At 48.2% G+C, this 27,691-nt stretch overlaps 1 protein-coding gene and 1 non-coding gene across 4 annotated transcripts in view; one reads left to right on the plus strand and one right to left on the minus strand.

The window, feature by feature from the left end:
• Nucleotides 1-1,775: 1,775 nt before the first annotated feature.
• NFATC4 (nuclear factor of activated T cells 4) overlaps nucleotides 1,776-27,691 on the minus strand; it is a 37,279-nt gene continuing 11,363 nt past the window's right edge. For all 3 annotated transcript variants that reach the window (XM_053265545.1, XM_053265547.1, XM_053265546.1), the window contains exons 3-10: nucleotides 19,469-19,631; nucleotides 14,892-15,091; nucleotides 13,315-13,487; nucleotides 11,513-11,653; nucleotides 11,085-11,140; nucleotides 10,226-10,352; nucleotides 9,625-10,140; nucleotides 1,776-8,906 (exon numbers count right to left, since the gene is read on the minus strand). In XM_053265545.1, coding sequence (XP_053121520.1) covers nucleotides 8,839-8,906; nucleotides 9,625-10,140; nucleotides 10,226-10,352; nucleotides 11,085-11,140; nucleotides 11,513-11,653; nucleotides 13,315-13,487; nucleotides 14,892-15,091; nucleotides 19,469-19,631 — 1,444 coding nt within the window. In that variant the 3' untranslated portion in view covers nucleotides 1,776-8,838. The remainder of the gene's footprint in view (nucleotides 8,907-9,624; nucleotides 10,141-10,225; nucleotides 10,353-11,084; nucleotides 11,141-11,512; nucleotides 11,654-13,314; nucleotides 13,488-14,891; nucleotides 15,092-19,468; nucleotides 19,632-27,691) is intronic.
• TRNAS-AGA (transfer RNA serine (anticodon AGA)) lies at nucleotides 23,703-23,784 on the plus strand. Its single transcript has one exon. It is a non-coding gene; the product is annotated as a tRNA-Ser (tRNA).

Consider the following 27,691-nt stretch of genomic DNA (forward strand, 5'->3'; position numbering starts at 1 on the left):
CCTGCCTTGTTTTTTTACTTGCACGTGCTTAGGAAACATGTGCATAGCTCCCGAACTCAGATATGACACTTGTTCTACCCTACTTCTGATCGTGTGAACTGCCTCACAGTGAAAGTGCTTCTACCGTATTTACCCGAATAGGTGACTCTGAATGTCAGAGGATTTATTTATTTATTTATTTATTTTTACATTTTATATCCCGCTCGTCCTCCAAGGAGCCCCAGAGCAGTGTACTACATACTTCAGTTTCTCCTCACACCAACCCTGTGAAGTAGGTTAGGCTGAGAGAGAAGTGACTGGCCCAGAGTCACCCAGCAAGTCTCATGGCTGAAGGGGGATTTGAACTCAGGTCTCCCCGGTCCTAGTCCAGCACTCTAACCACTACACCACGCTGGCTTAAAAGAGTTTAAATACAGGTTGTACTTGTATTAAACCCAAAGAAAGAAGACTCTGAATCTAAGACAACCCCACCCCCCACCTTAAACAGGAAAGAACTGGGGGTGGGGGGAGACTTGTCTCAGATTCGGGTAAATATGGTACTTCCCTTTACCTTCCTTCCTCATTCCTATTCTCCACGTCCCCATATCCTGGCCTCAGCCACCTTGCACCTCATAGAGTATGTGCTCTCTGTGGTGTGAGATTCCACCACCACCACTCCAAGCCCAGAGGGGTCAATTCATTCCTTCAGGACAGCAACAATGATTTACCCCAAACAAGGGGGGTAAATCCTTTGCATTCCATAAGCAAGAGGTGAAAATGGACACAACAGCCACCATGGGCTGCCTATGTCATGTGTTCCATGCAGGCCCCATCAGAGCTAAAAACATACGTGCTGTGCAAGTAAATCGATTTGTGCACCGGGTCAGCATGCTGGTAGCTGGATGAGTGCACTGCTAGTGTGCTAATGGGTCTACATGGAAACGGTTTGACTCATGCTGGGTTGGGATGTGATGGGGTATGTGTAGGGTGCTTATAAGGGCAAGAGCTTTACATGTGGCTGCTGTTGTGACCCGTTGGAATGTTTAGAAATGTTCCAAGACATCACAGATGACATCACAAACATTCTGTGGCATCACAGTAGCTCAACCAATGGTGTCAGTGAAGGGGTGGAAAAGAAGTGTTGCTATTTAAAGGTCCAACTACGGGTGCCGCAAACTCATTTGGTGGGAACTTGGGACCGGGCCTTTTCTGTGGCTGCCCCAGGGCTTTGGAGCGTGCTCCCTGCTTAAATAAGAGCATCTCCTTCTCTATTTGCTTTTAGGAGGAGCCTGAAGACCTACTTGTTTTTCCAGGCCTTCAACTGAGATTTCGATTTTTAAATTTTAATGTGTTTTTAACATGTTTTTATCTTATGGATCTTAAATGTGTTCTATTTTATGTTTTAATTCTGTACACCGCCTCGAGATTTTTATACTAGGCGGTATATAAATTCAATAAATGAATAAAAATAACTAACTAACTAAATAAATAAATAAATAAATAAATGTAGAGTTGTGCCCTCGAGTCGGTGTTGACTCCTGGCAACCACAGAGCCATGTGGTTTTCTTTGGTAGAATACAGGAGGGGTTTACCATTGCCTCTTGACCAACTATAAATTAAAATGAAAAAATACTGACTACCATTGACTGAGTCTCTCTGTCTCTCTGTCTCTCTCTCTCACACACACATACACACACCAAGCAACTTCCACATTTCTGCAGTGCCTTTTCTGCTTGCTCAAACTTCCCTTTCTTTAAAATGCCTCCTAAGCAAAAAAATGAAATCAGACACACACAGACGGTTGCACAAGAACTGTTATTTCCTTTACATTTTTAATACATTTAATTACAAAAGAACATTCCCACCATACACATATTAGCAAAAAAAAATTTTTTTTAAAAAAAACACCAGCTCCTCCTTCCGCCCAGAAAATACTAAAGAATTGTTACTCCCAGTTTCCCATCCCTGAGCCTCAAATCCCCATCTCAAGGTGCAAGATTTTGGAAAAGAGGGAAGATATCGGTCACCTGTGCACCTGGTCCTGTCCCCCCCAAAAAAATCTCAAAGCACCTCTGTACTTGCTATGATGCATTTCATTCCCTCCTTTTGTTACTAAACTCACATAGAGGCTATTCTCATGACTGCTGGAAAGTGGGCCAAGGGAGCCCAGCCCGCTTGCCAGCGGTTGTGAGAACGACCGAGATTGCGGGCTAGCCCACTTAATTCCCCCGCCTCGAAAATGATGTTGGTGGAGCAAGTGCTAACCCTGATTTCCTGATCGTGAGTTGCCGCAGTGCAGCTCTGCGGCGACTCACGAGGAGACACCCGACTCGGAGGCAACAACAAACCTCCCGGCGTCGGGGGTCTCCGCGGAATGCCTCGTGCACTTGTGCAGAGCATCCTGGCACTTTTGGAGGCCGGGTAGCCCCTGATCCCTGACGCCCCTACCGGGTCCGTGAGCAACCAATCCGGCCGCCCAGGGTAGGCGGAGTGCTCGTGTGCAAGGAGAGTGGGCCAAGCCCGCTCTCTCTGCCAAAACCCTCCTCAGCTCTCCACACTGCTTGTGTGGAGAGCCTCATTAGATTAGCAGTTTGGGGAGCTATAAACAGACGGTATACCTTAAGGGTTGTTAATTCCCGTGTTATGAACAGCAACACAATCTATTTTCGCAGCAAGTTATTTCACTTAATCCCAAATGTTTGTTCCCACGGGAATCCAAACTGCGCAGCCAGAAAAACTGAAATTTTGCAAATGATGTCACATGAAGGGCATTTCTGCGTTTGCTCATTTCACATGGTGAAAAGGGCATGCAGGGGATGGAAATTGTCCCTCCTGGCCACTGGAACCTATCTGGTTATCAAGGTTTTATCAGGCATTGTCAATCCATCCGCCCATCTTTATTCCGGCTTTTTGACCACATGAACCAGGTATTATCCATACACTGAAAGCCTAAAGTCCCAGAAACTTGATTTTCAGCTTGCTTTCCTCATGGAAAACAATCTTATGAGATAACTTTGGTGGGTGGGTGTGTCCCTAATAACTTTACAATGCCTGGACCAATTGGGACCAAATTTGATACCGTTGTAATGCCACATAGGGGAACATCAACGGTATATTTTGTGATGATGTCATCCACCCCAGTTCAAGATGGCGGACGTGTGGACGCTTGAGGTGGAAGTGGGCTAACTTGTCAGCCGCGTAGCCGATTTGCAACAAACTTGGTATACGTGTTAAGATTACAGAGGACATTAAACCCCAATATCCCATAAATGAATTCTACAACCCGTTTCACGATGACAGTGTGTGTGTGTTTCCCCCAACAACTTTGCAATACTTGGACCTATTTGGATCAAATTAAGTAGTTGTAGTGTCACATAGGGACATTTCAACAGTGTGTTTTATAGCGACATTATCTAATTGCCATCCTCAACCTATGTGCAGTGTGCTCTGTTTTCACAAATGAGGCTCTAGCAACTCACTGTTCCCTGCAGGCTGCATTTAGTGTTTAATAACAAAAAGTGCATGGCTTTGAAGATGGTCATTATCAATTAAAATTATAATGAAAGTCAAGCAGGTGGGTTAGTTCTGACCAGAACTTCTTGCTTTAAAATATGAAAGCTGAGATTCTCAGAATGGAGGCAGGTGTTATTTACGAAGCAGACACACAGCAAGACCTTCAGCCCTCGGATAAGTCCAGCATCCTCCTGGCTTTACGACTGAAATAAAATGACTGGTGTGCAAAACAGCCAATTGAAATTTGGCATTACAAAGTTGTTGCGCGCACACACACACACACACACACACACACACCACCATCTTGAAATGGGGTTCTGGAATTAGTTTGTGGGATATTTATTTATTTATTTATCAAATTTATACCCTGCCCAAACTTACGTCTCTGGGCGGCCATATCAAGGTTTAATGTCCTCTGTAATCTTAATATGTATACCAAGCTTAGAGCAAATTGGCTACGCAGTTCACAAGTCAGCCCACTTCCACATTAAACATTCACATGTCTGCCATCTTGAACGGTAGTAGATTATGTCATCACAAAATACTCCAATGAGGTATCCCTATGTGGCACTACAACTGTACCAAATTTGGTCCAGGAATTACAAAGTTATTAGGTGGGGTGGGGGCACACACAGATACACACACATGGATAAGGAAAGTGATCTCATAAGATTACTTTCCAGGAGAAAAGTATGCTAAAAAAACAATACTTTTTTTTAAAAAGTGCAAAATTGTTCTCAGGAATGGGGCAGAGAAGAAGTTTGTTGGTGACATCACAGGCAGCACCCAATCAGTGCTGTACACAGTCAATTGCCACTGTAAACTTGTAGAACATTTCCCCCCATTGATGGAGGAGGAAAAGCTACATTTGGTTTGACTGTAGGTAGAGTGCTTCCAAAGCAGCCCTGCTGCTCTGAGGATGTTGTCTTTTTTCACTTTTGGGTCCTGTGACATACAAACAGGTCTGCTAAAAAAAACAAAACACCATTAATTTTTATAATGGTTCATGAGAACTAGCACCTTTAGTTGCCACCAGCAAAAACATTACTGCTTTTGAACTTGCACAAAGACACAATTCGACTTATTTGTTTACTTGAAAGCATTTAAATGTATACCCAATGCAAAGATATCATTTGTAAGGTCACGTTACTGTGGTTGTTAAATCCTCAAACACACCAGCAATTTCTTCAGTCTGGGCACAATTCAAAACCCAAAGTATTTCTGGAATAGAGTATCACAACTTGTGGAGCAGGGGAAATCAATTCACCACAATTGCTCTACAGAAGGATCAGTGCATCATAGAAAATGGCAGAGACATAGGGATGGGCAATGTTAATAAACTAAAAGAGAAAAGTACTTCATGGCCTTTGGTCATTGTGCCTGGGGATGATGGGAGTTGTAGTCCAACAACATCTGAAGACCCAAGGTTGAGAACCCCTGCTTTAGACCAGTGTTCAAACACAAAACAAAAAAAAACCAAGGAAACAAACAAAACCCCACCTTTCTGCTCTCAGGAACCCTTCCCAAATAGCATTGCCTGCCAACAAACTTCGGCACACAGCAAAGGATTCTGGGATCATGCTCTCGTGAGTGCTCTCTGTTCATGAAGGGCAGTTGTAGCCAGGCTTGTGGGATCTCCTTGGTTTTTTATTAGAACCTCAACGTGCAGAATAGCAGTGGGGAGGTGGAGCGAGGTACAGATTGGTGGTGAAGAGGGAAAAGACAGTTACACACTGTAGCCCACAGAGTCCTACACCGAGACAGGCTGCCTATACAAGTGCAGGGTATGCATTTGAATCAGAGACTATATGTGAGCACTGCAAGATAGTCCCTTTAGGGAATAGGGCCGCTCTGGGAAGAGCATCTGCCTGTTTGCATGCAGAAAATTCCCTGGCATCTCCAAAACAGGGCTGGAAGAGACTCCAGCCTACAACCTTAGGAAGATAGGAAGCTGCCATATACTGAGTCAGACCATAGGTCCATCTAGCTCAGTATTGTCTTCACAGACTGGCAGCGGCTTCTCCAAGGTTGCAGGCAGGAATCTCTCTCAGCCCTATCTTGGATTTTCTGTCAGGGAGGGAACTTGGAACCTTCTGCTCTTCCCAGAGCAGCTCCATCCTCTAAGGGGAATCTCTTACAGTGCTCACACTTCTAGTCTCCCTTTCATATGCAACCAGGGCAGACCCTGCTTAGCTAAGGGGACAAGTCATGCTTGCTACCACAAAGCCAATTCTTGAAGAAGCCACTGCCAGTCTGTGTAGACAATACTGAGCTAGATGGACCAATGGTCTGACTCAGTATATGGCAGCTTCCTATCTTCCTGGAATAAGGAAGATAGGAATGGAATAAGGCAGCTTCCTATGTTCCTAAGTACAAATCTACATCCAAGTTGCCATAAGTCAGGGATTCTAATCAGCTGGATTTAGAAAGAATTAATAAATAAAATAAAATAAAATTCCAAAACATAATTTTTAAAGCACGATTTAAATTGGTTTTTAAAAGATTCAAATTTTTGAAAAAAGCACATTTCCCCCCACCTTGTTGCTGTGGTTACCAGGGAGTCAGAATCTCTTGTCAGTCTAACAGATCCTGGTGCAGTGATCTTCACTATTTTTCAAGTGGGGGCCACTTTGGCCAAAAACCTTCGGTGTGGGAGCCATCCCCCAGTGTGCTGACCGCTGCACAGTATTGGGCTTTTCTCAGGGCTGGGAAGGCCCTTTCAGAGAGACAGAGCCCTCTCCGAGGAGCTCTAGGAGGAAAGAGCTTTATGGGCAAGACACAGCACTGCATGGTGGGAACGGTCACCTCCACATAGTGCTTGGGGAACTGGGTGGAGTATCCCGCTTCAGCCAAAGCTTCACACAGGCCCAACAAACGAGTCGAGAATCTGCACTTGGGGTTGAGGTCTCCGGGTCTTAAGACAAGGGACACTGTCCTAGTACCCGGCGTCCTAATGCTGCACTTGCTAGGGATGTGCATGAACCAGTCTGGAGGCCATTCTAAAGGCCTCTGATCCGGTTCGAAGGCGGCGCCAGCTTGAAGGTTCGATGCCGAGGGGGTGCCTCTTACCCCTCCCGCCGTTCCGTTTTTAGCAAAACCCATGGAGCGGAAGCGTACCTCCCTGCCGCCCCTTCCCGTTCTTGGCCAGACATGGCCGACAGGCACAAGCACAGGCAATACTTCTGGCCAAGAATGGGGGGGAAGGGCGGCAGGGAGGTCTGCTGCCGCCCCATGAATTTCGCTAAAAACGGAGCGCCGGCGGAGGGAAAGCGGCGGGAGGGGTAAGTGCACCCTCCCTCTCTCTTAAAGAGGCACCTCCCCGGCGTCGAACCGGACCTCCGCGGTTCCGTGCACATCACTGGCACCTGCCCAAGAAACAAAATGGCGCTCATACATGATGAGTGCGTAGCTGCGCTGTGTCATACAGATTTGCAGAAGGGCTCTCCTGTGCTCTGACACAACATTTCCCTGCAAAATATATGGGCATGCCGCAGGTTGTGTACCTTGCTGCACAAGCCCAACACTCTTTGCACTAGTGCAACACTCGTCTGGAATGCACACTCTGGACAGAGCGGCAAGCTAACACAACATCCCCGCACACGCACAGAGTTAGTCAGGGTGTCAGCCAATGTCTCTTCTGCCTACCCCTGACCTAGGGCACAGACTTAGGTCGGTGCACTTTCACCACTGCCCTGCATAAACTGAGAGTTTCACAGGATACAAGCGACACTCTCCCAGAACTCTGGAATACAGAGAAAGAGCAGGAGTGATGGGCAATCCATCTTTCAGGGAAGCTCCGTGCCCATCGCTGATTGGGCGGCTTCAGACATCAAGTCGGACCTGGCAGTGTGGCTTTGCTGCCAGAGTCCTGGGAATGCACACACGCCCTACTTCTGGTGTCGGGAAGGATACAGCAAGATCGGTGGGTTCATATGGCACGCCCAGTCTCGACATATTCTACCCTACTTGCGATATGGAACTCGACATCTGTCCCTCACTTCAAATCTAAAGGGAAGATGTTGGGTTCGGTAATGCAATTAGGGAGGAAGAGCTGGTCTTGTGGTAGCAAGCACGACTTGTCCCCTTAGCTAAGCAGAGTCCACCCTGGTTGCATTTGAATGGGAGACTAAAAGTGTTAGCACTGTAAGATATCCCCCTCAGGGAATGGAGCCACTCTGGGAAGATCAGAAGGTTCCAAGTTCTCTCCCTGGGTTCTCCAAGACAGGGCTGAGAGACACTCCTGCCTGCAACCTTGGAGAAGCCACTGCCAGTCTGTGAACACAATACTGAGCTAGATAAACCAATGGTCTGACTCAGTATATGGCAGCTTCCTATGTTCCTAGAATATGCCAAGTTTGGTGGGTTTGTATGATGAACCCAATCTTATATTCTTCCTGACACTGGAAATAGGGATCTGGCATTCCTGGGACTCAAGCAGCTTAGCCAAATGGCCGCTTCAACGTGATGTATCAAGTCACCCATGGTCTAATTTACAATTTTCCAATAGGGTTCCATGGAGATCCAGGCCTTCCAAAACACTATTTGAAAATCACTGCTTTAGAGATGGTCCCTGTGATACTAGGTGGAACCATTAACCTTGGATATGAAGAGGGAGATGGTGGGAGATCGGGAGGAGAAGAACACTGAACTCTCTCCAAAATGCAAGGAAAAAAACAATGGGTTAGGTAGATGAAGAGAGTAAATTATGATATATCAGGGTGGGGTGAGGATGGACAGGGAAGATGTGCAGGACTGAAGAAGAAAGACTGAACAGATGCACAGACAGACATGACAAACTGGAGGATGGATGATCTGACTCAGATAGCCACATTAGGCGGGTTAACCCATGGAACCCATGTCCACAGGATGTTGTGTTGGCTACTAAGAAACGGGGATTTGAAAGGGGGATGAGATAAATAGAGGATAGAGTAGGCCTCTCAGAGGCCATGACAGATAGACAGACAGTCCCACTCTTGGTTCAGAATCCTGAAGACCAGATCCTGGACTGACAATGAAGGATGGTCGCCATCATGACTGCTTTGCTCACTGCCCTCTTCCGAGGCTCCTTCTGGCTCGAATCTGTCAGAGGAGAGGGCACTCGGTCAAGGAGTCATCGCCTTGATTCACCACAGCAATCCTCGGTTAACGCTACATCCTTAAGGAAGCATCAGCAGAAGGAAAAGACATGGCAACCGACTGCATCAAAAGGGCAGGCAGGTAACAGAGGCAAAATATCTAAATTTGAGGTCCCCAAATGCCGCATTGCTCAGGGCAATCTTTGCCGTCGCCAAATTCCTCCAGGCTGTCTTTCTGGAAAATCTGAGCACCACGTGGGTGGAACGTCTCTCAGCTCCGCCCTCCTTCACAGGACGGCTCTGGAAAGTCGTTTAGATCCCTGCCGATGATCTCTGTTACTAGTGGGTGGGAGGAGAGAAAAGCGGTGAGATGGAGAGAGTTTGGGAAGAGCAGGAGGTGCCCAAATCCCAGTGCAAACCTTACATTTGCCATGAATTCATTGGGCAGCCTCCGCCATCTTTCAGCCTCCTGGCCCTCCCCCATTTGCAGTATGGAATAACCTATTTTGTAGGCATTTTGTAAGGACTGATCTCTAACAGAGATCTCTACTGGCAGCCTTCCATGGCCTACAACTCCCATCATCCCTAGCTACTGGCCACAGTGACTGGGGATGAAAGGAGCTGTAGTCCAACACCACTGTTGGAGGGCTATTTGATACTTCTGATCTATATGAACAGTTTCGGTTCAATGGGATTTGTCATGTTGACTGCATCTCCACCAAACTCCACCAAGACCTTCAGTGGCCTCCCATATATTCTCAGGAACCATCCAGACTGTAATTTTGAGCTATAAAGACATTAATGGTATGTGACAGGCCACAAATGCTCATTTTAACCTGCCTGTGAATTGATGAGGTCAGCTAAGGCCTTTCTCTGGGGACCCCCAACCTTGGGGGTTAGGTGAGTGGCACCCCCCCATGAGTGAAAACCCTGCCCAAATAGGTTCTGCGAGTAATTTTTGTATCATCAATGCCCCTATCTATCCCAGTTTTAAAAGAATGAAGACAGAGGGGTTGGGGTTTTTTGGGGGGGTGGGATTCCACATCTCCAGCATTACCTTCCTCCAGCGTGATCCCATGGATGGGCAGATTATCTCGGAAGCTGCCGCCAAACCCCGACTTCTCCAGCTCCTTGGTGCTGTGCTCCTCGGACCTCGCCTCCAGATCTGTCCATTCCGGAGCCCTCTCCCCGCCGGGTGTTTCTCCGCGCCCTGGCGACCGAGGGCCAAGTTGTGGGCTGGGCGGCTGGAAGTGGGGCGGGCGGCAATCCAAAGCGTGGAAATGTGGAGACAGAAGGGGCACGGAAAGGTTGGCCCCCCGGTAGGCCTCACTGGGGGGGAAACGGAAGGCAGGGGAGTAGTGGGGTGGGACGGGGACGGGGAAGGTGCACGGGCTCCAGTCTGGGACGTAGGGGGAAGAGGGTGGGGAGCGCTCCGGGCCGTAAGGGAAAGGCGGTCTGGAAGCGGAGAAATCCATGCTGCCCTGGGCCGACTGCGGGGGGAACGGAGCGCACTGGGCGGTGTGTGGGAAGCTACGGAGCGTGGAATCCACGAGTGGCTCTTCCTTGAAGATCACTGGAGAAAGCGGGAAGAGGGGCCAAGATCAGCAACGTCACGTGAGCCCCACCACCTTCCACCTCCGATTTCAGTCCCTACGTACCAGGTAAATATTTGAAAGCCTGAGCTGGGCTCCTTTTCCGCCGGCCGTTGGAAACGTAGAAATAGGTCTGAACGGGTCGTGACACTCGTTTGTTGCTGTATTCGGGGACTGTCAGGGTCAAGGAGGCCTGCAGAATGGAGTGCAACCCATGAGGCAAGGTAACTCTGCTTGCCTGAGTTCCCAAAAGAAGGTTAAAAATTAAGCCGCTGATGCTTCTAGAAATCCAACTCCCCAATCCATTCCTGGCTACACTGTACCATCCTCCTCTTCCTCATAGCCCAAGTCCTGGATTTTCTTTTCATCAGCCCCATAAGACAGGGGTTCTTAAATGTGGGTCCCCAGATGTTGCTGGATTACAACCCCCATCACCCCCAGCCACTGTGGTTGGGGACGATGGGAGTTGTAGTCTAACAACATCTGGGCCCCAAGACTGAGAATCCATGCCATAAGAAACACATTCCTCCCAAATCCATACAAGAGAAATCCAGACCAAGATAAATCCAGACCAGAACTTTAGTCCTTCTAATCAATCACTCAGAGCTTTTTCTCCATCATTCTTCTGACATCTAACTATTCCTGACTAAACAAAGTCAAGAAGTTGGGGATTCAACATCAGCAACTGGTCCCCAAGAGACAGACTCAGCTAGGTGTCTGTGTGTGCCACCCTCCGGTTCATCAGAATAATCCAGTCCAGAAGCTCCCTCCTGCTATCCCAGCCAATAACAGACTTTCCTTCTTCGCCATTTAGTGCTCCACTAAAAGCTGTCCACAAACCTATTCCTAATAGGGGAAATCCAGGCCACAGTTTCCCTAACCACCTCCCATTTTCAATGAAAAGGGGCTGGTCCGGAATTCTTACCTCTGTACTTTTTAACCGATTAATGCTGGCCTCCTCTTCCCATTGGAGTTTTCCATCTGAAATCAAAAAATGATTGGTTGACCACAGGTGCCAGGGCGGGCAGAGATGGATATGGATATATGGATAACGGGAAAGGTGGTGGGCCTTGCCAAATTCAGCCAAAGGTTCATCTAGCCCAGGTTTCTGATTCCAGCAGCATTCATCCATACGCCACAGGGAAGCAGACGATTTTGGAGGTACCCAGCTGCTATTGCATGTCCCCATCTCTTAATATGCAGTATACTGCCTCTGAATATGGATACTCAGTTTTTCGCTGTGATAGCTTTTGACTGACATCAGCTCCATTCCACGCTTCACAAATGCATCTAATACTTTGTAAGACAATTGAAGGCAAGCTGGTGACCATCTCCGAAAGTTAAGTTGCTTACCAGGGCCTCGTTCAATGAAGACAACCTTGGATTCAGGCAGGAAGTTGGCACCCGTGATCATCATCTCCTCTCCACCGTGCACAGAGCACGCACTGAGGCTGTAGTTTTCCACTTGGGGGAGCTCTTGAGCTGAGCGCTGAGCTACAAAAAAAGGAGGAGAGATTCCCTGGATGAAACAACTCTATTTATTTATTTAAAATGTGTAAACCCTGCCCCCAAGTGCATTACTGCTTAGGGCCGCTCACAACATTAATAACATAGATACAACATAAAACAATTTTACAAAAATTAATTAAATGAGAGCCCAGGCTAAAACTACATTTAAAAGTTACAGGTTTTAAACATTTCAAATTAGAAGTTAAAAGCGGAAACTCAGTACTAAAAAAAGCCCTATGAGACATAAGCATCAGATAAAATATTTAAGTCTCTCTAAAAAGAGGTGTATTTGGTTTTTTAAAAAACACTGAGGGAGGGAGCATGGCAAAGCTCTTCCAGGAGGGTGTTCCAAAGCCGAGGAGCCGCAACTGAAAAGGCCCTGTCTCTAGTCCACACCAACTGGATCTCTGTTAGTGGCGGGGCCATGAGTAGGGCCAAAAATGGAAGGCCCTGGCAAGTTCATATGGGCGAATGCAGGCTGACAGGAATCTTGACCCCAATCCTTATAGGGCTTTAAAGGTCAAGACCAGCACCTTGAATCTAGCCTAGAAGCAGACCGGTAACCAGTGAAGTTGCCGCAGGATGGGTGAGTTGTGCTCATGGGTTCACAACATGGCAGAGAGTTCCACAGAATTCTGTGTGGAAGAATTCTTGTGAACTTTTGTGAAGCGTGGAAAAGTACTTCGTTTTGTCAGTCCTAAATTTCCTGGCAATCAGTTTTGTGGGATGACTCCTGGCTCTAATGCTGTGAAAGAGGGAGAAGAACTTCTCCCTATCCACGGTCTCCACACCATGCATCTATAATATCAAGTTGCTTTGGCCTCACTCACTGACATGAAACTCCCAGACTAAACCACAATAGAGATATGCCATTTTTGCAGGCAGGTTCCAGATTACCAAAAACAACAACAAACAAACCCAAATCCCCCCAAAATTCATTATGGTCCCAAGAAATCCGGAATGATTCTACCATTGGAAAGCATGGGGAATGTGACCTCAAAGAGCTAGGGAAAGCCTAGAGTCACAGAGAGATAAGAAGTTAATGGGCTTGCAAACTACAACCCCTTTTACTTGTGATTTTATAAACCTCTGTCATGTCTCCCTTTAGTCACTTTTTTTCTAAACTAAAAAGCCCCAAGTATTTTAGCCTTACCTCATAAGGAAGGTTCACTTGCCCCCTAGGTGAAACCTGAGGCAATTGCCTCACCTGGCCTCATGGGAGGACCGCCCCTGCATTATACCAGCCCTGCCCCAAATTCTCCACCTCATTTTGATGAATGTATAGGCCAGCCCTGGAAAGCAATTTCCAGCACGGCTGCCAAAGAAACATGAAGGGCTCCTGAATAACACCAAGGAGGACAGACCATCTGTGCCACAGGGCTCAAAGATGGACACCTCTAGTAAACAGGAGGTTGTCGGTCACACTGGTTACCAGGGGCCATGGCAGCAAGGCAAGCCAAGCCTCCAACAAGGCCTCAGTCACCAGAATGAGGAAGGAAACCCCTCCCACTCCAGCCACTAGTAGGCCTCAGTTTCCATACAGGCTGTGGGGCATAGCAGCAGCAACCACCATCTTGGGATTCTGGAAATGGCCCAGTGAAGGCTCCCTAGTTCACACACCCGTTCCATCCCCAGCAGACACTCACAACACTCGATGGGCACCGAGGCCGTCTGAAGGGAGACCACCTTGCCATTGCCCTGTGGCACATGCACCCGGAAGACCAGGCGCACACGGGTATTCTTGCGCCCGATGTCAGTCTCGCCCTTGCGCAGCTCGATGTCGGAATTCCGCAGCTTCAGGATTCCTGCGCAGTCAATGCTGATGGGTGGGGTGAAAGGGGAAAGGTCAGGATCCACCACAGAAAACAAGAAGGGAGAATTCTGGGCTGAATATTTAGGGCCGAGACAAATGTATCCACTCCATCTAGTGGTGGGTTTCACACACACACACACACACACACACACACACACACACACACACCTTGAAGAGGTCTGTACAGCTGGACAGGGAGATATCTTTGCTATTGGCTGATCCTTACGGTAGTCAACACTCTGCACTGCCATATGGAGAGGTGGGAAGAAATGCGATTGGCTGGGCCCTTGTGAATGGAGAGGTACTTAACGACTGCCAAAAGGGTTACCCAATCAGCATTTTGCACAGCCAGCTTGCCCCGGTAAAACCACTTGCTCTTGGCCTCAGTTGAGTTTGGGTGTTGTCCAAGAGGGGTAACTGTGAATCCAAAGCATGGTATGTACCTCGTTCTCAGCCCTTAAACAAGGAGCTCATAAATGTTCGTAGATAAGGATTCATGGATCATCAACTCCCACAGAGAGCAACTGAAATAGTGCACCAATTTGAAAACTGGTCACGTTGTAAGGCCCATTCACATGTTATTTTCAACACTCATACAATGCAATGAGTGTACAGGTACAAATCTGTACACAGGTAGAGTCATTCACAGGTTATGCTGAATGGAGGTACAGAAGTATACTTCCCATCTCTACCATGCATCTGAAGGGCCTGTATCCAGGTGCTTTTTAAAAAAATTAACACAGGTACAGTCATTCACACAAACATGTGTACATTCGTACAGCATAATGTCTGAACTGGGTTTAGGGTTTGTTTTCAAATGCTGTTTTTGAAATGAGACTTTAACAGCTCTGAAAAATCAATACTAGAACAAATCCCCCCTGCCTCTAAAATTCCTCAATCTAAAAGCAGCCATCCATAATCAAGAATAATGGAAAATCAATCATATTGCAAATGGTGTAGGGTGGAAACCTCGTGGTTGATTTGCACATTACATTTTTAAATGTTCACACATACTGCAGGGACGCTTATCAGAGAGATGGGTTTGGCTGTAACTGCCAGTTCAATGTACCCTCAGTAGTATAGGTTTGTTGCTGCATCGGTTTTGGGAAGGTGTTTTATTACATTTTTATACCTACTCATACCAATGTCTCATGGCAGTTTACGAAATAAAGGTAAAAGTCTTTCGTCTTTTAGGACTGGAGTTCCCAACCTTTTGGCCCCAGGTGATGTTGGACTACAAATCTCATCATTCCCCGCTGCAATGGCCAAAGGCCATTGTGACTAGGGATTATGGGTGTTGTAGTCCAACATAATCCGAGGACCTACTTTTGGACATATATTCTAAACTTCCAATGGGCAGAAGAGATTCCTGCCCCCCACTGCCCAACTTTGTACTCCCTTTACTCTCACTTGGCAGCCATGTTGTTCTCAGGAAGCAGGGACATCTCCAGGACCTTGGTGCCACTGATGATGGATTCATAACTGGTGGTGGCCACCATCTTGCCCGTGATGCGGTGCACCTGGTAGAAGGCGTGGGGGCGCAGGTTCCGCTCATCTGCAGTGCCAATGAACATCTGCAAGGTCAGGGGTTTCTCATCATAGCCCAGGAGCTTAGGCGGAAAAGAAAAAGAGTTGTGAGATTCCAGTCTCTTCATTTAGAAATTTCTCTGCTCCAAGTACAGACAAAAATCTGCACACCAAACTCCGCCCCCCCCCAAAGAGAAGGAGTCACCCCTCCCAAGAGCCAATAACTGATGTAGTCCTAATTCAACTTTCGGTGGCCAAACCTACCCCCTCAACTCTTTAGAGTGTTTGTGAACATTCTGTAACACCACAGCGTGGCAGTGACTCCACATGCCAGCAAGAGTGGTCCAATTCATTTCCACACAAGAAGAATAGGCTAGGGGTGTGTCGGGTCACCACCACATTGGTCTCACAGCAGCAGGACTAGCCCGACTGCAGTTGTGGGGCCCTATGGTGGGGCTGGAGGCTACCTGGGGGCTGGTATGAGGAGGGAAGACCGGCTGCCAAAGACTGGCACAGGTGGCTGGGAAACAAGACAAACACTCAAGATCCTGCAAGAGTTTGAGTTCTTGCAGGCAAGGTTTTGCCCTCTCATGAGGTTTGTGGGGCCTGCCAGGGTTTTATTTAGGTGGACTGCATGGCTGGAGCAGCGAGGGCAGTGAACTGGGCAAGGGGAAGTCACAGAGCCAAGGGAAATGGGGGACCCAGTGCTGAGAATTCCCCCACTCCGTCACACCCTCTGCCCCCTTCAGAGGCCAAAGCCCATAGTGGGGACCCCACGGAAGACCCACAACAACCCCATGCCCTCAGGCATGACAGGATGGCCATAGATCCGCACATCCCAGGTTCAGTTCCCGGCAGCACCGCTTCATAGGATTCTCAACCAGCCGAGCAAAGGGAAATGTCTACTCAAAGACCTGCGGCGGTGATGTCAAAGAATGTCCACCAACACTCTAATAGCCGAGGGGGGAGGTTCGGCTGCCGAATGCTGGGTGCTGGGGGTGGGGTGATCACTGCAACTATTCTGAGCTCTGTAATTTGGGACTAATCACCAGTTTAAATTATGCTCTGAGATCACAGACCGGGCAAGCTGGGCCTCCATTCTGAAAGAGGGTTGCGTTACGATAATCCAGCACCTCTTCTGTATCAATTGCTCCTTGTCTCCCAACACCCTGTCTTAGCAGGCACCCTCACTGGCACTGGCCACTATAGCAAGAGACATCGGGCAGTTTGGTGGTCTTGCCTCCAGGCTTCGCAGATGTTCTTAATCTGGAGCCAAGACTTACAGCTGCAGTCAATTTGAGTCTTAAAGGGAAACACTCCCTTTTACTTCTCTCCGCCCCCCTTGGAAGATGGAACGTTCCAGGAAGGTTTTTTGGGGAAGAATAAGAGAAGCAGGCTTGGGACCCACAAGGATCTGCCAAGCTTTTGGAAGGGGGGGGGATGAAGAGAAGGAGAATAGTCAGGGGAAAGGTGGCGGGGAATACAGAGATGGATCCTGCTAGGAAGGGCAAGCCTTGAGAGCTCACAGAAGTGGAGGGGGGGGAGTGGAATTTGCCAGATAGGGCATGGGGAGGCATTTCCTTGTCTGCACACACACCCCATCCCAAATGTTCACAAAGAGTGACGCAGAGGGATGGATGCAGGAGGAGACCGGCCCTGTGATTCTGGAATAAGAGCGTGGGAAAGGGCAGGCTGGAGATCCAACAGGGGAATGTGGAGGGAGAAGGGAGGCCAATGCATACACACTTCGCTAAATGGGAAAGAGAAAATGAGAATGAGAAAGAGAGAGAGAGAGAGAGAGAAAGAAACAGAGAGAGAGCGCTCTAGAACCTCAGTTTCAGACACCCATATATAAGATCACAATTGGATTAAATTAGGAGACAGACAGAAGAAGCAGCTATTTATAAATTTAATTTTATAAATATAAAAGTGGAGAGTCTGACACCACAGCTATGTTGTGCCTGAGGGGCCCCACATCTGCCTTTGCATTAATCCCCTCTTCTCCCCGGCCTCGCCACCCGCCTCCAAGATTCGTCTTCCTCCTTCCTCTCACTTAATAAGAATAAATTGGCCAAATCTCACCCACTCACTGCCATTTAATTTTCTCTCTCTCCAAAACTCTACAACTCCCATATTAAAGCTTCCCCTTCTTATTTAAAAGCATAAATCCAGTGTGGGTGGGTGGACTATTCCACACTTTGTAAACAAAATTTTAAAAAGAAAAAGAAATCGTGACGTTCTGGACGTTTCTTTTTTCTTCTTTGTGCGCACAGTAAGCGAAGCCTTTGAAGTGGGAATAGCTTTCGTCTTTCGAATTTCTGGACGGAGACTTTCAAACCAGCCCTCGAAAGAGCTTCCCTTCTGGATTAATGTCTGGCCGAAAATGCCAAATAAAAATAACTAAGTTGAGAAAAATGCCCCTGGAGGTTGGGATGGGGGCTGGAAAAGAGAGGTTTAAAAAAAACACAAAAAACCAGGGTTGGAAATATAAACCTATAGGAACCCAAATCCAATAAATCACATTGAAAGCAACATAGGCTGTCTCTTTCTGTTGGCTACAGTCTAAAGAAGTAGATGCAGGCAGTGTTCCTTGTAACCAGGATTCCCAAATGGTGTTGACTACAACTCCCATAAACCCCACCTGTAACGGCCTTTGGCAGGGGATGATGGGAGTTGTAGTCAACATTTGGGAACCTGTGTTATAGGCAGCCCTGGATGCCTGGAAGATGGTGCTCCCTACCCCCAGCTTCAGAGATGCAGACCATGAGTCTCAAACTTCAGCCCTCCTGCAGATTTTGGCCTGCAATTCCCATCATCCCTGGATACTGGCCTTTGTGTCCGAGATTGAAGGGTGTTGTAATCCAATAGCAACTGGAAGGCCACATTGTGAGACCCTGTCTTATACCCTTAGACCCAAATATTTCGGAGGCAGCCATTTATGACACAAATGAAAGGCATTTTGTACATGCTCATGGCTACTCTTGAGACATGTTCCAAGGCTAAGTCATGACTCATGAAACAACCTGCTTTCCTTTCTGGCCAGATGGGGGCAGAGAAGTCAAACATTTGGAAAGCTGGGGTTTGTAGTATCCTTGTTCCATTCCAACACTTCTTGGGGCCTTTCCACAGGTTACATGGCAGCAAACTCCGGTCAGTGAGCAAATACACATTCAGCAGGGAGCCTCAGGCAACAGGTTTACATACATTACAGCTGAGCCATATATTTACATTACATTTAAAGGAGCTCAGGCCAACCAACAAAGGCCACTTCCCCCTATTTTATCCTTCCAATAACCCTGCAAGGTAGGCAAGGTGGGAGGCAAAATCAACTAGTGATTTCTAGTCTCAGTACTTCTAGGATCATACTCTAACCATTGTACTACACTGGCTCTTACTAGTACCCCACTTCCAAACAAAATTTTGTATCATTCACACATTACATTTTTTAGGTTATCATTTAAAAATAAGAACTTAAGTGTACACCTAAAAAATGAACATGCAAAACAATCCAAAATTATCCTTCTCATCCATACAGCACTGCTGAGGTATTCAGTGTGCTTCAAATACATGGTCTCAGGAATTCTTATAACAGAGGTTCTTAAACTCGGGTCTCCAGCTGTTGGACTACATTGTGTCTGGGGATGATGGGAGTTGTAGTCCATCAACATCTGAGGGCTCAAGTTTGAGAGTCTTGCCTTACAACAATCCTGTAAACCAGGCTTTGATCGTTTTTCTTTGGATCTAGGAGTCAGCCCCAAAATTTAGGAGCCACACAATGGACATGACACAATGACCAGATTTTGTGATAGACATTGTGAAGTGGGGAGGCTAAATGGGCTCTTCTTTATGCCCTCTGCTTGGGGAACAGCCTGGTAGGGACATGCAGAACGGTTCGCGGTTGGTTGTAGCTGGACAGAACAACCCTGTTCAAAGCTCAGAATACCTGGAAGGTTCCAAGAGCCATTTTGAACTCCAAAATGGCACTCTTCTGGTCTTTGTGCACACATGGCGGCCATTTGCGTGGTCAAGAGTGCCATTTTGGAATAAAAAATGGTGCTCATAACGTTCTGACAGAACAGGGTCATTCCGTCGGAGCAACCGGCTCGAACGGTTGTTCCAAGGGAAGGTTTTGCAGATCTTGCGTTCTGTTCCAAGCTCAGAACAGAATGCAAGATCCATTTCATGCACATCCTTACTTCCTTGGACAAATATATATTGCATTACACACCTCTACCCTGAATACCCTAGTCTAGGGACCATGGCTCCTTGGCACCTGGGATTTGCCAAGTGCTGCTGTAAGGTAGGCAACCACTATTGCCAATGGCGGTTAGCACAAGGCTGCTTGCTGAATTTGTTGCTAAAGTGAGATTTGGACAGGAGATTTCCCAGCTCCTCCTGTTGGGGATTGAACCTGGGACCTAGGCTATGGCCTTATCTCCCCCGCCTTGCCCCTCTGATACCTTCACCACAGGATGTCCTCCGGGAGTGGCCTTCACCGCACCCCTGCTGCCCTCTGTCTCGTAGTGGGCTCGGTGGTGAGTTCGAGGCTGCACCTCGATCTTCAGTTCATACTGCTCGAATTGGCTGGGGAGAGGCCAGTCCAAAGGGGGCAGCGCAGAAGACCTGGGGGGGTGCAGGGTTGGGGGAAGGAGGAGAGAAAAGGCATATCTGCTGAACTGAAGGGGTAGAAGATTGAGGACCGATGTGATGGATGGACAGGGATTCTCAAACTTTGACTACAACTCTCATCATCCCCTGTCACACTGGCAGGGGGTAATGGGAATTGTAGTCCAACATCTGGGGACCCAGACTTGAGAACCCCTGCAACAGGGGACTCCTGTACCTTTAACAGTCAAGCCAAAGGGGGAATGTCTACAGCTTTTCCGCTCCCTGTAACCCTGCAGCAGAAACTGCAGTTGCTGAGGATCCCTCATCATAGAAACTATTAAAAGTTCAGACATTGTGACCTCAATTGCATCCGTTTAGCTTCATGGTCCTGAGGCAGCAAGCTCAGACGCTCCTTTACGCTCGCCCCTGTTCAGCCGAGGAAACCCCAGCTTCCTTCCTCAGGCTGCCAGCTAGGAACCTTACAGCACACAATGCCGCCTTTCAAATACATCTGCAGGAAGTTACTAGCCCTCAAGGATTTTTACCAGCCAGGAACACAGATGCTGACCATTTGTGATTCATTGACATCTTGGGAACGGAAGGAGCAGATTACATATTTCCCCCATTTAAGAACAAGTTTGGCATGCCTAGTCATCTGTAGGAAATTCTTTACTCGCCATGGGGGAGCAGCTAGTAAGAAATCACAGGCCATGTCCATGCCGGCACTCATTCAGAGCACACTCCAAAGGATCTGTTTTATATTCTTCTAGCTTCGGATTTAGGACAGAAGAGCAGCTCTGGTGGGCCAGGCCAAAGATGGATCAAAGGCTGCATCTAGCAAGCAGTATTCAAGGTCATACAGCCTGCAAACATGGTTTTATTTAGCTGTTACCAGGAGCCCTTTAGGATGGAGAATTGTCTTATTTCCTTTTTAAAAAAAAATAAAAATGAAAACCACTTTAAGAACTTTTCTAAAATTGAAAAGTGGCACATACAGATCTGTAATACATAGACACGACCTCTTTGCCACAAGTGTGCCTAATCCCCTTTTAAACTGGCCTGAATGCAGGGCCATCAGCACATCTGGTGGTAGCAGAGGGTCCGAGCAGTTGTTGGACTACAACTCCCATTATCCCTTTGGCCACTGAGGCGGGGGATGATGGAAGGAGTGCTCCAACGACAGCTGGGGAACCAGGCAGGAGAAACCCAGTGGAAATGCTTTTTTAAAACTGCATTAATATTTAGAATAGGGCTTCCCAACCTGTGGCCATCCTGCTGTTGCTGAATGACAACTCCCATCAACCCCAGCTAGAATTTAGCTGGGGATGCTGGGAGTTGTAGTTCATCAACATCTGGAGTGCCACAGGTTGGGAAGCCCAGTTTAATCTATCTCCACGATGCCCAGTTCTGTAAAATCCTGCCAGGTCGGCTGTTATCTTTCTCAACTACATACAGCAGGAGTTCTCACACTTGGCTCCCCAGATGCTCCTGGACTACAACTCCCATCATCCCTGGCCACAACGGCCAAGGTGGCTGATGGGAGTTAAAGTGGGGTCTCCAGATGTCGCTGGACTAGAACTCCCAGCATTTCCTTTGGCCACTGTGGCCCGGATGCTGGGAGTGGTGGTCCGACACCATCTGGAGACGCGACCCAACTTTGAGAACCCCTCACATACATAGCGAGAGGCCTTATACAGAGTCAGACTACTGGCCCACCTAGTTCAGTATTATCTACACTGACGGGCAGCAGCTCTCCAGGGTTTCGGGATTATATCTCCCAGCCCTACAGCAGCGGGGAAGTAACTTGCCTAGGGAGCAAGAGGCTGCCGGTTTGAATCCCCGCTGCTATGTTCCCCAGACTATGGGAAACACCTGTATCGGGCAGCAGCGATATAGGAAGATGCTGAAAGTTATCATCTCATTCTGCATGGGAAATAGTAATGGTCAACCCCTCCTGTATTCTACCAAAGACAAACACAGGGCTCTGTGGGCACCAGGAGTTGACACCGACTCGACGACACAACTTTCCTTTCCTTTCCCTGGGGATGGACCTGGGACCTTCAGCATGCAGGGCAGATAAGCTTCCACCGAGCTGGAGTGCCTGTCCTTTTCTGTCCCGTTCCCAACCCTACAGTATCCCTTGTGAGATGGGGCCGAACAGAACTGGACACAATGGCCAGCCTCCAGACTCACAGGGCTCTTAGGAACATAGGAAGCTGCCATAGACTGAGTCAGCCCATAGGTCCATCTAGCTCAGTATTGTCTTTACAGACTGGCAGCGGCTTCTCCAAGGTTGCAGGCAGGAGTCTCTCTCAGCCCCATCTTGGAGAAGGCAGGGAGGGAACTTGAAACCTTCTGCTCTTCCCAGAGCGGCTCCATCCCCTGAGGGGAATATTTTGCAGTGCTCACACATCAAGTCTCCCATTCAGGGCAGACCCTGCTTAGCTAAGGGGACAAGTCATGCTCGCTGCCACAAGACCAGCTCTCCTCTCTTGCACAAGACTGCTGGGCTAGTGGTTTGCGCCAAGACCACAGCCTGCATGCCAGACGAGTGTTGCGCTAGTCAGCCCTTCGGTTCCCATCCCCCCCCCCAACCAGCCACAGCAGTCTCCGGGGAGGAGGGCTGGTCTCGTGGCAGCACGCATGAATCGTCCCCTCTGCAAAAAAGGGGTCGGCCTTGGTTTGCATTCGGATGCGAGACTACAGACGGGTGCTGAAAGACAGGGCTGTTCCCAACCCGTGGTCCTCCAGATGTTGCTGAACGACAACTCCCATCATCCAAAGCCACCACGGGGCTGTTCCCAACCCGTGATCCTCCAGATGTTGCTGAACGACAACTGGTCTGACCCGGAATAAGGCGGCTTCCTCTGTCCCAAGTGGACAGTAGTTCAGGATGATGGTCCCACAGGAGCTGGAGGGCCAAAGTTATACAGCCCTGCGCTGTGGAGGCATGTTTGAGCAACTGGTGCGCAACATGTGTGGCTCATCTTATAGCTTTGCAAGAAACCTTTAGGACAATCGTGCGATAGTGCAATTCTAGAAATCCCCATGATTTAGGATCTCCTTCCATTAGACCAACTCGGCTCATTGTGCAAGCTCACAATTAGTCAGGACACTAGCCAGTATTCCAGATGTGGACTCATCATGGGTTTATATAAAGCAGGGGTCCCCAAACTGCGGCCCTCCAGACGTTGCTGAACTACAATTCCCATCATCCCAGCCACAATAAGTTGTAGTCGGGGGTGATGGGAATTGTAGTTCATCAACATCTGGAGGGCCACAGTTTGGGGACCCCTGATATAAAGGCATGAAAATACCAGCTCCCTTACTTCTGCCGATGGCTAGCAATCCATTGGTGGGGAAGCCGAGTTCTCAGAGAGAGTCGGCCCCGGCAGCTCAGCTCAAGCAAAGCCTCCCCACCACACAGAGGCACCAAGCTCTCCAAAGAAAAGGCTGCTTGATTCAGCAGCTTGGCTCTTGCAAAGCTTACCTTAATCTCCAATACGGCCCTTACAAACATCTCCATGAACCAACAAAACACTTGCTAACATTCGCCCGATTCAGATATTATGCTGTACGAGTGTACAGATGTCTGTACACTTGTACACGTGTTTGTGTGAATGGCCGTACCTGTGTTCATTTAAAAAGTGAACCTGGATACAGGCCCTTCAAATGCAAGGCACAGATGGGAAGTGTATTTCTATACCTGCGTTCAACGTAACACTTGAATGGCTATACCCATGTACTGATTTGTACCTATGTACTCTGTACACTCGTTGCACAAGTGTTGAACGTAACATGTGAATGGGCCTATTGGGACGATGTATGCAAGACTGTAGACTTGTAGGGAGCCAGCGTTGTGTAGTGGTTAGAGTGCTGGACTAGGACTGGGGAGACCCGAGTTCAAATCCCCATTCACCCATGAAACTAGCTGGGTGACTGGGCCAGTCATTTCTCTCTCAGCCTAACCTACTTCACAGGGTTGTTGTGAAAGAGAAACTCAAGTATGTAGTACACCGCTCTGGGCTCCTTGGAGGAAGAGCGGTATATAAATGTAAAAATAATAATAATAAAAATAATAGACTTGTAGTCGTGGACGAGTGGTTAAGGCAATGGACTAGAAATCCATTGGGGTCTCCCCGCGCAGGTTCAAATCCTGACGACTACACAAAATGACTTCTTTAGAGAGGAGAGCTGGTCTTGTGGTAGCAAGCATGCCTTGTCCCCTTAGCTAAGCAGGGTCCACCCTGGTTGCATATGAATGGGAGACTAGAAGTGTGAGCACTGAAAGATATTCCCTTCAGGGGATGGAGCTGCTCTGGGAAGAGCATCTAGGTTCCAAGTTCCCTCCCTGGTTTCTCCAAGATAGGGCTGAGAGAGATTCCTGCCTGCAACCCTGGAGAAGCCGCTGCCAGTCTGTGTAGACAATACTGACCTAGATGGACCTACGGTCTGACTCAGTATATGGCAACTTCCTATGCTCCCTAAGATCAGTCTGCTTTTTTTTTAGAGCTAATACAGCTGTTCTCACAAGACAATCCACTGAATTAAGAGGCCTGGCTAAACAGACTACATTCCAGTTTGAAGAAACTGAGGCCGTTTCTCGTGGTTGACTATGGATTTTGGAATCCTGGACGTGGGGGCCGAAACAGTGCCCTGAACTCCCAGGTCATGAGGCCGACCCACCATGCCGGAGAAATATTTCCGAGCCAGCCGCTTACCTTAACAGGGAACGAGACACGGCGTGTTTATGCCAGCTCCCCCACCCCACCCCGCCCCTCCACCCCCGGCATGCCGGCAGAGCCGGGGTCTGGGATGTGTAACTGGAGACACCAGCCCTTCTGCCGAGGCCGCCTGACAAGTTGTTTTTATACAACAGAACCTCTGGCAGCCAGACCAAAGAGCTGACGGCGCAGCTGGCAAATTCAGACCGGCTGGGTCCGGGGTGGGAGAACGAGATCCAGAGCCCGAGTGGCAAGAGGCGAGGCTCGCATGTGTGAGTGAGGGACTGCTCGGCGCTAGGGGAGAGTAACTGGGATCTGTGCTCGGAGGGCCTGATCCGCAAGCTCAAGGGGATGGGCACAGCAGAAGCAGGCAGTGTATGCATTCAGTCACACGTCCTCAGAGTCTGCCTCGAAGGGTGAAATGGAAATACCTGCATGAGGCCAAAGCCTGCCAGAGGATAGGGAACCTTTCTGCTGGAACTCCCGTTATCCAGGGCTCAACACCTCCAGACATTCCCCCTTTCCTCACATTGGAAGCACAAACCCACGGACTTCAGGGCTCTCTCTGGGTTTTCCAGATTATCTTAGGGTAACCTGTAGAGAACTGCCCCAATAGCCTGCAGGGAGCAGAAATTGGCTCCCGGTGAAGATGCTTTCTTGAACATGGGGGGTGAGGAATGACTGATTGATTGAGTTGCATTCGGATTTATTTATCGGGGTGAAAAGACAGTCTCACGGTAGCAACGTGAACTGTCCCCTGTGCTAAGCATGGGTTGCATTTGGATGGGGAACTACATGCGAGCATGGTAAAATATTCCCCTTCGGGGATAGAGCCCGAAGGGGATAGTTCAGTGGTAAAGCATCTGTTTGCATGCGGAAGGTTCCAGGTTCAGTTCCTGGCAGCATCTCTAAGGTAGGGCTGGGAAAAATTCCTGCCTGAAACCTTGGAGAACTGCTACCAGTCAGTGTAGATAGAACTGAGCTAGAGGGACCAATGGTCTGACTCAGTAGGCAGCGGCTTCCTATCTTTCTAGCATTTCTTATTTCTCTCTCTTTCAGGGCAGAAAATGACTCGTGCTATCATTCTCAGCTCCTTAGCCCCCATATCCCACTATAACTAGTCCCAGGAGCACATGAATGAAATAACTACATATTCTTCCCATCCTTGCTTTCATCCACCTTCTCATCCTCTGTCACCTCCTATCCCCAGTTTTAGAGTGTAAGCTCTTCTGGGGAAGGACTTGTCCTCTTACACTTTGTAAAAACAACAACAACATGCACACTGATGATCAAATAATAATTATAATTAAAAAATAATTATCTGTGGGCAAGTCGGCTATTGAAGAAACATGTTGGCTTTGTGGACTTCTTTGGAAAAGATCTCCTAAGTCACCTTAATTGGTGCAGTGGGGAAATGCCTGACTAACAAGCAGAAGGTTGCCGGTTCAAATCCCTGCTGGTACTATATTGGGCAGCCGCAATATAGGAAGATGCTGAAAGGCATAATCTCATACTGTGCAGAAGGAGGCAATGGCAAACCCCTCCTGTATTCTACCAAAGACAACTACAGGGCTCTGTGGGTGCCAGCAGTTAAAATCAACTTGACAGCACACTTTACTTTGACTTAAACAACCAATTACAGGGTCTCTCGAATTTGGGTCTCCCGGTGCTGTTAGACTACAACTGCCATTCCCGCCCTCCACAAAGGCCATTGTGGCTGGGGATGATGGGAGTTGTAGTCCAACAACATCTGGGGACCCAAATTTGAGAACCCTGAACTATTGGTTCCCAGTCAAGTGTCTTTTCCCATCCCACTGCTCCTCTTTAAGCTATGTGGTTGTTTTTCTCATTTGACCTTATTGAATTTTATGAATAGCCTGGAAGATAAGTTGGGGCAGGGTAGAAGGGCAGATGTCAGGGGCAGAGCCAACACTGAGTGGTAGGTTTCAAAGAATCAAGGCCACCAATAAAAGGGGCCGCGCGAAATGCCCTGTGTGTGTGTGTGTTTGTGTGACGTCACAGGCACATAGCCTGATAGGGAGAGGAAGGGAAATAATACAGGCAGGCAGCAAATGTTGGCTGGAAATGAGCTGCGGAGACCTCTTTGGAGCCCTAGGCACGCACTGTTTGCACGTGACATCACGTGCACGGGGCATCACTTGTGCATGCAGTGTGCACACGGTGGGGCCACAGCAGCGGGGTGGAACAGGGCCCCCTGTTCTGCTGACTCCACCACTGGCAGCCTGAGCCATGACCAGCTGCAAGTCAGAGCTGACAATGCTGACCTGCGCTCAATTTGTTACTGTATTTTCTTGAATCCAAGATTAGGTTTTTCCCAAATTACATAGGAACATAGGAAGCTGCCATATACTGAGTCAGACCATTGGTCTATCGAGTTCAGTATTGTCTTCACAGACTGGCAGTAGCTTCTCCAAGGTTGCAGGCAGGAATCTCTCTCAGCCCTATCTTGGAGATGCTGCCAGGGAGGGAACTTGAAACCTTCTGCTCTTCCCAGAGTGGCTCCATCCCCTGAGGGGAAGATCTTCCAGTGCTCACACTTCTAGTCTCCCTTTCATATGCAACCAGGGTGGACCCTGCTTAGCTAAAGGGACAAGTCATGATTGCTACTACAAGACCAGCTCTCCTCTCTTTCATGTTAGAAATCAGGGTGGTCATCTCAAATTCAGAATCATCTTGAATTTGGGTAAATACAATATTGACAGCTTGAATAACTGGGGCCTGGTCTACACCTGCAGAATAAGGAGCTCGAATGGGTTGGACCACTTCAGACCTCAGGGGGGTGGGAGACATACATACATACATACATACATTTATTTGCACACTCCCCCTTAAACACTCCTTGCACATTAGAACAAACCTTGGACAGGTTCTATTCCAGCTTCGCTGTGCTGCTTTCCTACTCTCAGGGAGATATTTCTTTTCCACCAATTGAGAAAATCAATATGCAATTCCCCCACCTGGACTCTGAAACAATGCACTCCATTGACTGGGCCTGAGCTGCACCTGGTCTGTGGAAGAGTGGCCAATGGGTGGCTATTGGTCACGGTAGCCGAAATCTACCTGCCAGCAGGCTCCGGAGATTAACATAGCCCTGTCCAGAAATTACATGGCATGAGGATACAGCTGTCTGTATACATGTATGTGCTTGTGTGTGAATGAGTGTGCTTGTGTTCATCTTAAAAGTGAAGCTGGGTACAGGACCCCTCAGATGCAGGGCACAGGTCGGAAGTCTAATGCTGTACCTGTGCAACACATGTGTTCAGATCTATACATGTGCACACAGTTCCCAGACTGTGCACTGAACATGTGAATAGGGCTCATAAAGATATT

Source organism: Hemicordylus capensis, chromosome 6 (assembly GCF_027244095.1).
Source record: "Hemicordylus capensis ecotype Gifberg chromosome 6, rHemCap1.1.pri, whole genome shotgun sequence".
NCBI lineage: Eukaryota > Metazoa > Chordata > Lepidosauria > Squamata > Cordylidae > Hemicordylus > Hemicordylus capensis.